At 52.4% G+C, this 13,378-nt stretch overlaps 1 protein-coding gene across 1 annotated transcript; it reads right to left on the reverse strand.

Moving 5' to 3' along the window:
• Positions 1–2,132: 2,132 nt before the first annotated feature.
• Positions 2,133–12,792, reverse strand: LOC135441932 (uncharacterized). Its single transcript, XM_064701484.1, has 8 exons — positions 12,779–12,792; positions 12,076–12,219; positions 8,211–10,991; positions 7,785–8,098; positions 4,378–4,644; positions 2,982–3,289; positions 2,817–2,898; positions 2,133–2,149 (listed from the first exon to the last, which is right to left on the reverse strand). Exons 1-8 carry the CDS (start codon positions 12,790–12,792, stop codon positions 2,133–2,135), a joined length of 3,927 nt encoding a protein of 1,308 aa, XP_064557554.1.
• Between the last annotated feature and the right edge of the window lie 586 nt (positions 12,793–13,378).

Here is a 13,378-nt window from a genome sequence, read left to right on the forward strand (position 1 = left end):
AATATAAATATAAAATATAAAATAAAAATATGAATATAAAATATAAACTACAAAATATAAATAAAAATATAAAATAAAACTAAAGATAAAAATAAAATATAAAATAAAAACATAAATATAAAATATAAAGTACAAAATATAAATAAAAATATAAAATAAAGCTAAAACTAAAAATAAAATAGAAGTGAGAATGAAAAAAAAAATAAAAATAAAATGAAATAAAATAAAAATATAAATGTAAGTAAAAACAAAAGTAAAAATATAAAATAAAAATATAAATATAAAATATAAAGTACAAAATATAAATAAAAATATAAAATAAAGCTAAAACTAAAAATAAAATAAAAGTGGAAATGAAAAAAAATATAAAATAAAAATAAAATGAAATAAAACAAAAATATAAATGTAAATAAAAATAAAAGTAAAAATATAAAATAAAAATAAAATATAAAGTAAAAGTAAATATAAAATATAAATATATATATAAATATAAATATGAAATAAAACTAAAAAGAAAATAAAAGTGAAAATGAAAACAAAATAAAAATATAAAATAAAAAAATATAAAAAAAAGAAAATAAAAATAAAAATAAAAATAAAAATAAAAATAAAAGTAAAACTAAAGATAAAAATAAAAATAAGAATAGAAATAAAAATGAGAATAGAAATAAAAGTAAAGATAAAAGTAAAGATAACATTGAAAAGTAAAAATAAAAATAAAAATAAAAACTAAAACTTAAAAAAAAGAAAATCAAAAGAAAATTAAAATAAAATCACAGGATTTTAAGGGTTAAAAATGAGATTTATTAGCCAAAAAATAGAAAATAAAAACCATAAAAAATTCTGAAATTTATTCTGCCTAAAAGTCTGAATTTTACCCCCAAAATTGCAAATTTTTCACCCCCCAAATACAAAATTTCCTCCCCCCAAAAATCCCAATTTTCACCCCCCAAATTTCTCCCCAAAAATCCGAAATTTGCCCTCCAAGAAAATCCCAATTTCCTCCCCAAAAAGTCCCAAATTCCCCCTTAAAATTCTCAATTTTTCTCCCCAAAAATCCCAATTTTAGCCCTCCAAAAATCCCAAATTCGCCCCCAAAATTCCCAATTTTTCTCCCTTAAAAATCCCAAAATTCACCCCAAAATCCCAAATTTCATTCCCCCAAAAATCCCAAATTTTCTCACCCAAAAAACCTCCAAATATCCCTCACAAAAATCCCAATTTCCCCCCCAAAAAATCCCAATTTTCACCCCAAAAATCGGAAATTTCTCCCCCCAAAAGTTGCAAATTCCCGCTTCAAATTCCCAATTTTTCTCCCCTAAAAATCCTCAAATTCACCCCCCAAAAAATTCCAATTTTCCCCCTTTAAAAAATCCCAATTTTTACCCCCAAAAATCCCCAAAAATCTCAGATTTCCCCCCAAAACCAGTTCAAACCAGTCCAAACCAGTAGAAACCAGTCTGGACTGGTCCCTCCCACTATAAACCAGTATAGACCAGTATAGATGAATAGAAACCAGTATAGACCAGTATAAACCAGTCCAAACCAACCCAGACCAGTATAAACCAGTCCGAACCAACTCAAACCAGTTCAAACCAGTACATCCCAATCCCTCCCAGTATAAACCAGTATAAACCAGTCCCTCCCAGTATAAACCCATCCAAACCAATCCAAACCAATCCAAACCAGTATAAACCAGTTCAAACCACTTCAGACCAGTCCGTCGCAGTCCAAACCAGTATAAACCAGTATAAAACCACTCCCTCCCAGTATAAACCAGTCCAAACCAGTCCAAACCAGTCCCTCCCAGTATAAACCAGTATAAACCAGTCCAAACCAGTATAAACCAGTCCAAACCAGTCCAAACCAGACCAGTCCAAACCAGTATAAACCAGTATAAAACCACTCCCTCCCAGTATAAACCAATCCAAACCAGTATAAACCAGTCCCTCCCAGTATAAACCAGTACAAACCACTCAGACTCCGCCCACTCCCAGTAAACTCCAGGATCCCTGGAATTCTTTATTGCCCCTCCCCCACCCCCCAAATCCGGGGGCGGGGCTTGATGAAAGGGGGCGGGGCTTTAAAAAGGGGAGGGGCTTCGGTCCCTCCCCTCCCCCATCCCCACGGGCTCAGTTCTCCACGGCGGCTGCGGAAGGAAAATCCCAAAAATTGACAAATTTCACCTCAAATTTCTCCAAAAAAAATCCCAAAAATCCCAAAATTTCCCTCTCGGGACCCCATAAATCCCAAAATTCCCAAGTTTCTCCTCAAATTTCTCCCTGAAATCCCCAAACTCCCAAATTTTGCCCCCCCAAATATTCCCAAATGTCTCTCAAAAAATTCCCAAATTTTTCCCCTATATCCCAAAAATTTCTCCACAAAATCCTCAAATTTTCCTCCCAAAATTCCCCAAATTTTTCCCCGAAATTTCTCCCCTAAATCCCCAAATTCTTCTCAATTTTTCCCCAAATTTTTCCCAATTTTTCCCCCCAAACTTCCCAAATTTTCCCCTAAAACCTCCCCCCAAAATTACCCAAATTTTTGCCCCAAAATTCCCAATTTCCCCCCAAATTCCCTTCTTTCTCCAAGTTTCCAATTTCCCCCAAACTTCCCAAATTTTCCCCAATTTTCCCCCGAATTTTCCCCCTAAAATTCCCATTTTTTTCTCCAAATTCCCAATTTCCCCCCAAACTTTGCCCAGAACTCCCAAATTTCCCCCCAAACTTCCCAAATTTCCCCTCAATCTTTCAAATTTTTCCCAAAATTTCCCTTTTTACCCCTAAAATTCCGATTTTTTTGCCCCCCGGACCCACCCAGGCCGTCAGGGGGCGCCACCGCCGCCGCCGGGGCCTCCTCGGGGCCGCTCTGGCCGCTCAACTCGTTGGTCGGTGTCTCCTGCAACAAAATGGCGGCGCTCACCCTCCGATTGGCCAACACCGCCGTCAATCAAACCCCCCCGCTCAGCGCGGACCAATCACCTGATCGAAGAGGTGCACCGTGACGTCATCGAAGAACGACACCGCCTTGCGCTTCCGGTTGGAGCTCAGTCCCACTTCCGGCGGGCGGCGCGTTGGTTTCAGGAGGCCGCGGAGGCCGCGGCCGCTCCAGGTGGAAACCACGAGCGGGACCGGGCCCGGTGAAGCCCCCGCGGCGTCCGGAGCTTCCTCCGCGTCCTCCGCGTCCTCGTCGGGCTCGTCCGGAGCCGCCCGGGCCGCGTCGGGGCCGCCCCAGCGCGGGGGGAGAGGCGAAGGGCCAGAGGCGGCAGCGGCAGCGAGAGGCGGGAGGCCTTGGCTGAGGGGAAAAGGGCGGGAAAAGGGGAAAAGGAGGAAAATGAGGGGAAATGTGAGGGGAAAATGAGGGAAAAATGGGGCGAAATGGAGAGATATGAGGGGGAAAGTGAGGGGAAATGAGTGAAATGTGAGGGGAAATTGAGGGAAAAATGGGGCGCAATGGGGAGATATGAGGGGAAAGTGAGGGGAAAGTGGTGGAAATGGGGAAAATGAGGGGAAATGAGTGAAATGTGAGGGGAAAATGAGAGAAAAATAGGGGAAATGGGGAGATATGAGGGGGAAAGTGAGGGGAAAGTGGTGGAAAAGGAGGAAAATGAAGGGAAATGAGTGAAATGTGAGGGGAAAATGAGGGAAAAATGGGGGGAAATGGGGAGATATGAGGGGGAAAGGGAGGGGAAAGTGGTGGAAATGGGGAAAATGAGGGGAAATTTGGGAAAAGTGAGATAAAAGGGGGTTAAAATCAAGGAATATAAAGGAAAAATGAGAGAAAAATAAGGGAAAATGAGGGGGGGGAATTGGGGCGAAAATTTAGGGGGGGATTTTGAGAAAATTGGGAAAAAATTAGGGAAAAATGAGGCGAAATGAGAGAAATTGGGGAAAATGAGGGGAAATTCCCCCCAAAATCCCCGAAATTCCCCCAAATCCTCCCTGAAATCCCCATATTTTTTCCCAAAATTTCCAAATTACCCCCCAAATCCCCAAAATCTCCCTCAAAATGCACGCTCCCTCCAAAATCCCGAAATTTCCCCCCAAACCCTCAAATTTCCCCCCAAAATCCCACAATTTTTCCCCAAATCCCCAATTTCTTCCCAAAAATCCCCAAATCCCCAATTCTTCCCAAAATCCCCAAAACTCCCAATTTCCCCCAAAATCCCCAAAATTTCCCCCTAAAATCTCCCCCAAATCCCCAATATTTTCCCAAAAACACCAAAATCTCCCTCAAAATTCCCAAAAATCCCCAAATTTCCCCCCAAAACCGCCTCAAAACCCCCAAACTTTCCCCCCAAATTTTCCCATAATTTTTCCCCCAAATTTTTCCCAAAATCCCCGAATTTTCCCCCAATATTTTCCCCCCCTCCCCCACCTCGGATCTCGGCGCTGCTCTCCCGCCGGCTGGGGGCGGGGCCTCCCTCCGTGGCTCCGCCCCCTCCTCCGCCGCTTCCTCCGCCTCCTCCTTCCGTGGCCACGCCCCCAGCCTGACCACGCCCCTGTTCCGCCTTGGCCGCGCCGCCTGTTGTGCTGGCCACGCCCTCTGCCTTGGCCACGCCCCCCGCGCGCGGCCGCAGGAGGTGGCGGGAAACGCCCTCGGTGAGCGACACCTGGAGGCGCTCCTGGCACACCTGGGACACACCTGGGGACGGGGACACACCTGGGGACAGCCCCGAGGTCACCTGGGACACCTGGGGGGTCACCTGGGGGGGCGGGGACACACCTGGGGACACCTGGGACACACCTGGGGACAGCCCCGAGGTCACCTGGGACACACCTGGGGACACCTGAGGGGTCACCTGGGACACCTGGAGGCGCTCCTGGCACACCTGGGACACACCTGGGGACGGGGACACACCTGGGGACACCTGGGGGGACGGGGACACACCTGGGGTCACCTGAGGGGTCACCTGGGACACACCTGGGGTCACCTGAGGGGTCACCTGGCACACCTGGGACACACCTGGGGACAGCCCTGAGGTCACCTGGGACACCTGGAGATGTTCCTGGCACACCTGGGACACACCTGGGGACACCTGGGGGGGTGGGGATGCACCTGGGGACATTTGGGACACACCTGGGGTCACCTGAGGGGTCACCTGGGACACCTGGAGATGCTCCTGGCACACCTGGGGCACACCTGGGGTCACCTGAGGTGACACCCAGGACACACCTGGGCTCTCGGCCCCGCCCTCGCCGCGCAGATTTGGGGACATTTCGGGGCTTTTTGGGGCCATCTCGAGGTGTTCCGGGGACATTTTTGGGGACGTTTCCGGGGCCATTTTGAGGTGGTTTGGGGACATTTTGGGGCTTTTTGGGGACATTTTTGGGGTCACCTCGAGATGTTCCAGGGACTCCATTTGGGACATTTTTGGGGACATTTCGAGGCTTTTTGGAGCCTTTTTTGGGGACATTTCGAGGATTTTTGGGGCCATCTCGAGATGTCCCAGGGAGCTCCTCGGGGCCGTTTTTGGGGACATTTCCAGGTTTTTTGGGGCCGTTTTTGAGGACATTTCCAGGTTTTTTGGGCCATTTCTGGGGCCATTTTTGGGGACATTTCCAGGTTTTTTGGGGCCGTTTTTGGGGACATTTCCAGGTTTTTCGGGGCCGTTTCTAGAGACGTTTTTGGGGACATTTCCAGGTTTTTTGGGGCCATTTCTGGGGACGTTTTTGGGGACATTTCCAGGTTTTTTGGGGCCGTTTTTGGGGACGTTTTTGGGGCCATCTCGAGGTGTTCCAGGGACCCCTTTGGGGACATTTTTGGGGACACTTTGGGGTTTTTTGGGGCCGTTTCTGGGGACGTTTTTGGGGACATTTCCATGGTTTTTGGAGCCTTTTTCGGGGACAATTCTTGGGACATTTCTGGGGACGTTTCGAGGGTTTTTGGGGACATTTCTGGGGACGTTTTTGGGGACATTTCGAGGTTTTTTGGGGACATTTCTGGGGACGTTTTTGGGGACATTTTGAGGTTTTTTGGGGACATTTCTGGGGACATTTCGAGGTTTTTTGGGGACATTTCCGGAGACGTTTTTGGGGACATTTTGAGGTTTTTTGGGGACATTTCTGGGGACATTTTGAGGTTTTTTGGGGACATTTTGGGGGACGTTTTTTGGGACATTTCCGGGGACTCCCTCAGGGACATTTTTGGGGACATTTTGAGGATTTTTGGGGACATTTCGGGGTTTTTTTGAATCATTTTTGGGGACATTTCTGGGGACCCCCTGGGGGACATTTCGAGGATTTTTGGGGACATTTTTGGGGTAATTTCGTGGTTTTTTGGGGACATTTTGAGGTTTTTTGGGGACATTTCCGGGGACCCCTTTGGGGACATTTTTAGGGGCATTTTTGGGGACGTTTCCTGGCGTTTTGGGGACATTTTTGGGGAAATTTCGCGGCGTTTTGGGGACATCTCCAGGTTCCTCCTCGGGGACATTTTTGGGGACATTTCCTGGCTTTTTGGGGACGTTTTTGGGGACGTTTTCGGGGTCACCTCGTGGCGTTTCGGGGACATTTTCGGGGACATTTTCGGGGACATTTCGGGGTTTTTTGGGGACTTTTTTGGGGACCCCCTCGAGGACTTTGGGGACATTTTTGGGGACCTTTTTGGGGACATTTCGCGGCTTTTTGGGGACATTTTTGGGGACATTTCGCGGCATTTTGGGGACGTTTTTGGGGACATTTTTGGGGACATTTCGCGGCATTTCGGGGACGTTTTTGGGGTCACCTCGCGGCGTTTCCTCGGGGACCTCGCCGGGGACTTGGGGCTCCTCCTCGGGGACACCCTTGGGGACATCGGGGACACCTTTGGGGACCCCTCTGGGGACATTGGGGCCACCCTTGGGGACATCGGGGACCCCCCCGGGGACATTTGGGGACACCCCCCCCCTGCGGTGCCACCCAGGGGGTCCCCGGGGGTGTCCCCAAGGGGGTCCCCAGCTCCTGGTGGCCTTGGGGACAGTTCTGGTGGCCTTGGTGGCACCTCTGGTGGCCTTGGGGACAGTTCTGGTGGCCTTGGGGACATCTCTGGTGGCCTTGGGGACAGTTCTGGTGGCCTTGGTGGCACCTCTGGTGGCCTTGGGGACAGTTCTGGTGGCCTTGGGGACATCTCTGGTGGCCTTGGGGACAGTTCTGGTGACCCCGGTGGCATCTCCGGTGGCTTTGGGGGTGTCTCTGATGCCTTTGGGGACACCTCTGGTGGCCTTGGGGACAGTTCTGGTGGCCTTGGTGGCATCTCGGGTGGCCTTGGGGACACCTCTGGTGGCCTTGGGGACACCTCTGGTGGCCTTGGGGACACCTCTGATGCCTTTGGGGACAGTTCTGGTGACCCTGGTGGCCTTGGTGACACCTCTGGTGGCCTTGGGGACAGTTCTGGTGACCCCGGTGGCATCTCTGGTGGCCTTGGTGGCATCTCTGGTGCCTTTGGGGACATCTCTAATGGCCTTGGGGACACCTCTGGTGGCATCTCTGGTGGCCTTGGGGACAGTTCTGGTGGCCTTGGTGGCCTTGGTGGCATCTCGGGTGGCTTTGGGGACACCTCTGGTGGCCTTGGGGACACCTCTGGTGGCCTTGGTGGCATCTCGGGTGGCTTTGGGGACACCTCTGGTGGCTTTGGGGACAGCTCTGGTGCCCTTGGGGACAGTTCTGGTGACCCTGGTGGCCTTGGTGGCATCTCTAATGGCCTTGTTGGCATCTCTGGTGGCTTTGGGGACACCTCTGGTGGCCTTGGGGACAGTTCTGGTGACCCTGGTGGCCTCTCGGGTGGCCTTGGTGGCCTTGGGACACCTCTGGTGGCCTTGGTGGCATCTCGGGTGGCCTTGGGGACAGTTCTGGTGGCCTTGGTGGCCTTGGTGGCCTCTCGGGTGGCCTCGGGGACATGGCCGGGCTCAGCGGCGCCGTCCCTCGTCCCCACGGTGACAACGGCGACGTCCGGGGGGGCACCGGGGGCAGGGGGCGGGCTGGGGTCAAAGGTGACCGGGCTGGGGTCAAAGGTGACCGGGCTGGGGTCAATGTCCGGCCTTGACCCAACGATGATTGGTCCAAGGTCAACGATGACCGGTCGTGACCCAACAGTGACCGGTCCTTGGTCACTGACTGGTCTGGGGTCAATGTCCGGTCTGGGTCAACGATGACCGGTCTGGGGTCGATGTCTGGTCTGGGGTCAATGTCCGATCTTGACCTAGCAATGACCGGTCTTGACCCAATGGTGACCGATCTTGGGTCAACGATGACCCGTCTGGGGTCAATGATGACCGGTCTGGGGTCAATGATGACCGGTCTTGGGCCAATGTCCGGTCTTGGATCAACGATGACTGGTCTGGGGTCAATGTCTGGTCTTGGGTCAACGATGGCCGGTCTGGGGTCAATGTCCGGTCTTGGGTCAACGATGGCCGGTCTTGGGTCAATGATGACCGGTCCGGGGTCAATGTCCGGTCTTGGGTCAACGATGACCAGTCTTGGTCCAATGTCCGGTCTTGGGTCAACGATGACCGGTCTTGGTCCAATGTCCGGTCTTGGGTCAACGATGACCGGTCTGGGGTCAATGTCCGGTCTTGGGTCAATGATGACCGGTCTTGGGTCAACGATGGCCGGTCTGGGGTCAACGATGACCAGTCTTGGGTCAATGTCCGGTCTTGACCCAACGATGGCCGGTCTTGACCCAATGGTGACCAATCTTGGGTCAACGATGACCGGTCTGGGGTCAATGTCCGGTCTTGACCCAACGATGACCGGTCTGGGGTCAATGTCCAGTCTGGGGTCAACGATGACCGGTCTGGGTCCAATGTCCGGTCTTGGTCCAATGTCCGGTCTTGGGTCAATGTCCGGTCTTGGGTCAACGGTGACCGGTCTGCGGTCAATGTCCGGTCTTGGGTCAATGTCCGAGTTTGGCACAACGATGACCGGTCTTGGTCCAATGTCCGGTCTTGGGTCAACGGTGACCGGTCTGGGGTCAATGTCTGGTCTTGGGCCATCAATGGCCGGTCTTGATCCGACGGTGACCGGTCTTGGGTCAACGATGACCGGTCTGGGGTCAATGGCCGGTCTTGGGTCAACGATGACCGGTCCAGAGTCAATGGCCGGTCTTGACCCAATGGTGACCGATCGTGGGTCAATGATGACCAATCTTGGGTCAACGGTGACCGGGCTGGGGTCAATGTCCGGTCTTGACCCAACGATGATTGGTGCAAGGTCAATGATGACCGGTCATGGCCCAATGGTGACCGGTCTTGGTCCAGTGTCCGGTCGTGACCCAATGGTGACCGGTCCTGGGTCAATGTCCGGTCATGACCCAATGGTGACCGGTCTTGGTCCAATGTCCGGTCTTGACTCAATGGTGACCGGTCTTGGTCCAATGTCCGGTCGTGACCCAATGGTGACCGGTCCTGGCTCAACAGTGACCGCTCCTGGGTCAATGTCCGGCCTTGTCCCCTTGGGGTCATTTCCAGTGACGTCCCTTGGGCCGTTGACCTTTCTTGACTCAATGGTGACCGCTCTTGGGTCAATGTCCGGTCGTGACCCAATGGTGACCGGTCCTGGCTCAACAGTGACCGCTCCTGGGTCAATGTCCGGTCTTGACTCAATGGTGACTGGTCTTGACCCAATGGTGACCGGTCTTGACCCAATGGTGACCGGTCCTTGGTCAATGTCCGGCCTTGTCCCCTTGGGGTCATTTCCAGTGACGTCCCTTTGGCCGTTGACCTTTCTTGACCCAACGGTGACCGCTCTTGGGCCAGCAATGTCCGGTTTTGTCCCCAAGGCGCCACCTCCGGTGACAACGGTGACAATGACCTGTCGTGACCCAACGATGACCAATCTTGGGTCACTGTCCACTCTTGACCCAACGGTGACCGGTCTGGGGTCAATGTCCGGCCCTGACCCCACGGGGTCATCTCAAGGGACAACGGTGACGTCACTTGGGCCGTTGACCTTGTTTGGGTCAACGATGACCAGTCCTGACCCAATGATGACCGGTCTGGGGTCAATGTCCGGTCTTGGGTCAATATTGACCGGTCTTGGGTCAATGTCCACTCTCGACCCAACGATGACCGGTCCTGGCTCAATGTTGAGTCTTGGGTCAACGATGACCGGTCTTGTTGGGTATATGTCCGGTCTTGACCCAACGTTGACCTCTCTTGACCCAACGATGACCGCTCTGGGGTCAACGATGACCGTTCTTGGCCCAATGTCCACTCTTGACCCAACGTTGACCTCTCTTGACCCAACGATGACCTCTCTTGGCCCAATGACCGTTCTTGGCCCAATGTCCACTCTTGACCCAACGTTGACCTCTCTTGACCCAACGATGACCGTTCTTGGCCCAATGTCCACTCTTGACCCAACGTTGACCTCTCTTGACCCCGCGCCGACCCCTCCCCGCCCGACCTCCGTCCCCTCCCCCACTCGGGCGACAAAACCTCCCCGACCGTGACGTCGCCGATGACGTCACCAATGACGTCACTGATGACGTCACCGCCCCCTGGGGGTGACAACGCCGCCGGGTGGGGCGGCTCTTTGGCCACACCCGATGACGTCATTGTTGAAGTCATTGATGACGTCATTGATGACGTCACTGATGACGTCACCGATGACGTCACCGCCGCCCCGTGCTGCTCCTCCAACCTGACGAAAAACTCCGACGCCCCCGAGGGGCTCCGAGCCCCCAGCACGGGCAGGACCCCGGGGGGCGGGGACGGCTGGGTGACGTCACCGGTGACGTCATCAGTGACGTCATCACCGCCCTTTTGGCGCCCCCACAGGCTCCGCTGGGCCGGGGCGCCCCCAGCGTCCGGCAGCGGCTCCAGCAGCGGGAACGGGGACATTGTTGGGGACATTGGGGACAGCGTTGGGGACATTGTTGGGGACAGCGGGGGTGGCACCGTTGGGGACAGTTGGGGACACGGCCGGGCCAGCAGCGAGGACAGGCGGGCGTGGAGCTGCTCCAGCGTCGGGCGCTGGGCCGCGGGCAGGCGGCACGAACGCAGCAGCTCCGACCTGCGGGGCAACAGAGGGGACATTGGGGACAGCTGGGGGATGTTGGGGACGTTGGGGACATTGGGGGACATTGGGGGACATTGGGGACATTGGGGACATTGGGGACATTGGGGGATGTTGGGGACATTGGGGACATTGAGAGGATTTGGGATGTTGGGGACATTGTGGACATTGGGGACATTGGGGAATGTTGGGGACATTTGGGGGGATTTGGGATATTTGGGACATTTGGGGACTTTCGGGGTTTTGGGGACATTGGGGGACATTGGGGACATTGAGGGGATTTGGGGACATTGGGGACATTTGGGGGGATTTGGGGGATTTGGAGGAATTGGGACTTTTAGGGACTTTTGGGGACATTGAGAGGATTTGGGGCAATTGGGACATTGGGGACTTTTGGAGTTTGGGGACATTTGGGGACTTTTGGGAGGATTTGGGGATGTTTGGGGACATTGGGGACTTTTGGGGACATTGAGGGGATTTGGGGGAATTGGGACATTTGGGGACTTTCGGGGATTTGGGCACATTGGGGACATTGGGGACATTGAGGGGATTTGGGGACATTGGGACATTTGGGGACTTTTGGAGTTTGGGGACATTTGGGGGGATTTGGGTACATTGAGAAGATTTGGGACATTGGGGACATTGGGGGGCTTTGGGGGAATTGGGACATTTGGGGGATGTTGGGGACATTGGGGACATTGGGGGGATTTGGGGGAATTGGGACATTTGGGGACTTTTGGGGTTTTGGGGACATTTGGGGACATTTGGGGGGATTTGGGATATTGGGGACATTGGGGATATTTGGAAGAAATTGGGACATTTGGGGACATTTGGGGACATTGGGGACATGTGGGGACATCAGGGACGGATTCCCCCAATTTTCCCCAAAACTCCAATTTACCCCCAACCCCCCCAATGTCCCCACTGTCCCCAATGTCCCCAATCCCCCCCAGTGTCCCCAATCCCCCCCAGTGTCCCCAATCCCCCCCAATGTCCCCAAATGTCCCCAATCCCCCCCAATGTCCCCAATTCCCCCAATGTCCCCCAATGTCCCCAATGTCCCCAATGTCCCCACTCTCACCACGCCGGTGGCAGCGCCGCCCGGGGCGGGGCCATTTCCGGGGCGTGGCCGCTCCGGAGCCGCCCAATCAGCTGCAGGTCCGACAGGTGGGGGAGGGGCTGAGCCCCCCACTCCAGGAGCTCCCACAGGGTCACGCCCAGAGCCCTGGGGGGACACAGGGACATTGTCACCATTGTCACCTCCATTGTCACCATTGTCATCATTGTTATTGTCATTGTTACACCATTGTCACCATTGTCACCTCCATTGTCACCTTCATTGTCACCTTCATTGTCATCATTGTCACACCAATGTCATCGTTGTCACATCATTGTCACCATGTCACCATTGTCACCTCCATTGTCACCATTGTCACCTTGGGGTCACCATTGTCACCATTGTCACACCAATGTCATCATTGTCACCTTTAATGTCACCATTGTCACAACCAATGTCATCATTGTTATTGTCATTGTTACACCATTGTCACCATTGTCACCTCCATTGTCACCTTCATTGTCACCATTGTCAAAAACCAATGTCCATTGTCGCACCAATGTCATCCCGTTGTTATTGTCATTGTTACATCATTGTTATTGTCATTGTCACCATTGTCACCATTGTCATCATTGTCACCTCCATTGTCACCTCCAATGTCACCATTGTCACCTCCATTGTCACCTTCATTGTCACCTTGGGGTCACCATTGTCACGTCATTGTTACATCATTGTCACCATTGCGCCATTGTCACCATTGTCACCTCCCACAGGGTCACGCCCAGAGCCCTGGGGGGACACAGGGACGTTGTCACCTTCATTGTCACCATTGTCACCAAATCCCCCAATGTCCCCAAATGTCCCCAAATGTGCCAAATCCCCACAATGTCCCCAATGTCCACCCCAATCCCCCCAACGTCACCAATCCCCCCAAATCCACCCCAACGTCCCAATCCCCCCCATAATCCCCAAATCCCCCCATTGTTCCCAACGTCCCAAACTCCCCCAATGTCCCCAATCCCCCAAGTCCCAAAATGTCCCCAACCCTGATGTCCCCAATGTCCCCCAATCCCCCCAATGTCCCCAATGTCCCCCCAAAACCCCCCAATGTCCCCAACGTCCCCCAATGTCCCCAAATGTCCCCATTGTCCCCAATCCCCCCAATGCCTCCAATGTCCCAAAGTCCCCAAATCCCCCCAAATCCCCCCAATTCCCCAAATCCCCCCAAACCCCCAAATCCCCCAATGTCCCCAATGTCCCCAATGTCCCCAAATCCACTAAATCCCAAATTATCCCCAATGTCCCCCCCTGTCCCCCAATTCCCCCC

This window comes from Zonotrichia leucophrys, unplaced genomic scaffold (genome assembly GCF_028769735.1).
Source record: "Zonotrichia leucophrys gambelii isolate GWCS_2022_RI unplaced genomic scaffold, RI_Zleu_2.0 Scaffold_705_26152, whole genome shotgun sequence".
Lineage (NCBI taxonomy): Eukaryota > Metazoa > Chordata > Aves > Passeriformes > Passerellidae > Zonotrichia > Zonotrichia leucophrys.

Bases quoted from the DNA above. Each gene is read 5' to 3' on its own strand.
- LOC135441932 (XM_064701484.1), bottom strand. The intron at 10,992-12,075 runs GTGAGAGTGGGG...GTTGCCCCGCAG, and splicing joins GCGGCGCTGCCACCGGCGTG to GTCGGAGCTGCTGCGTTCGT. The intron at 3,290-4,377 runs GTGGGGGAGGGG...CCCTCAGCCAAG, and splicing joins GAGCAGCGCCGAGATCCGAG to GCCTCCCGCCTCTCGCTGCC.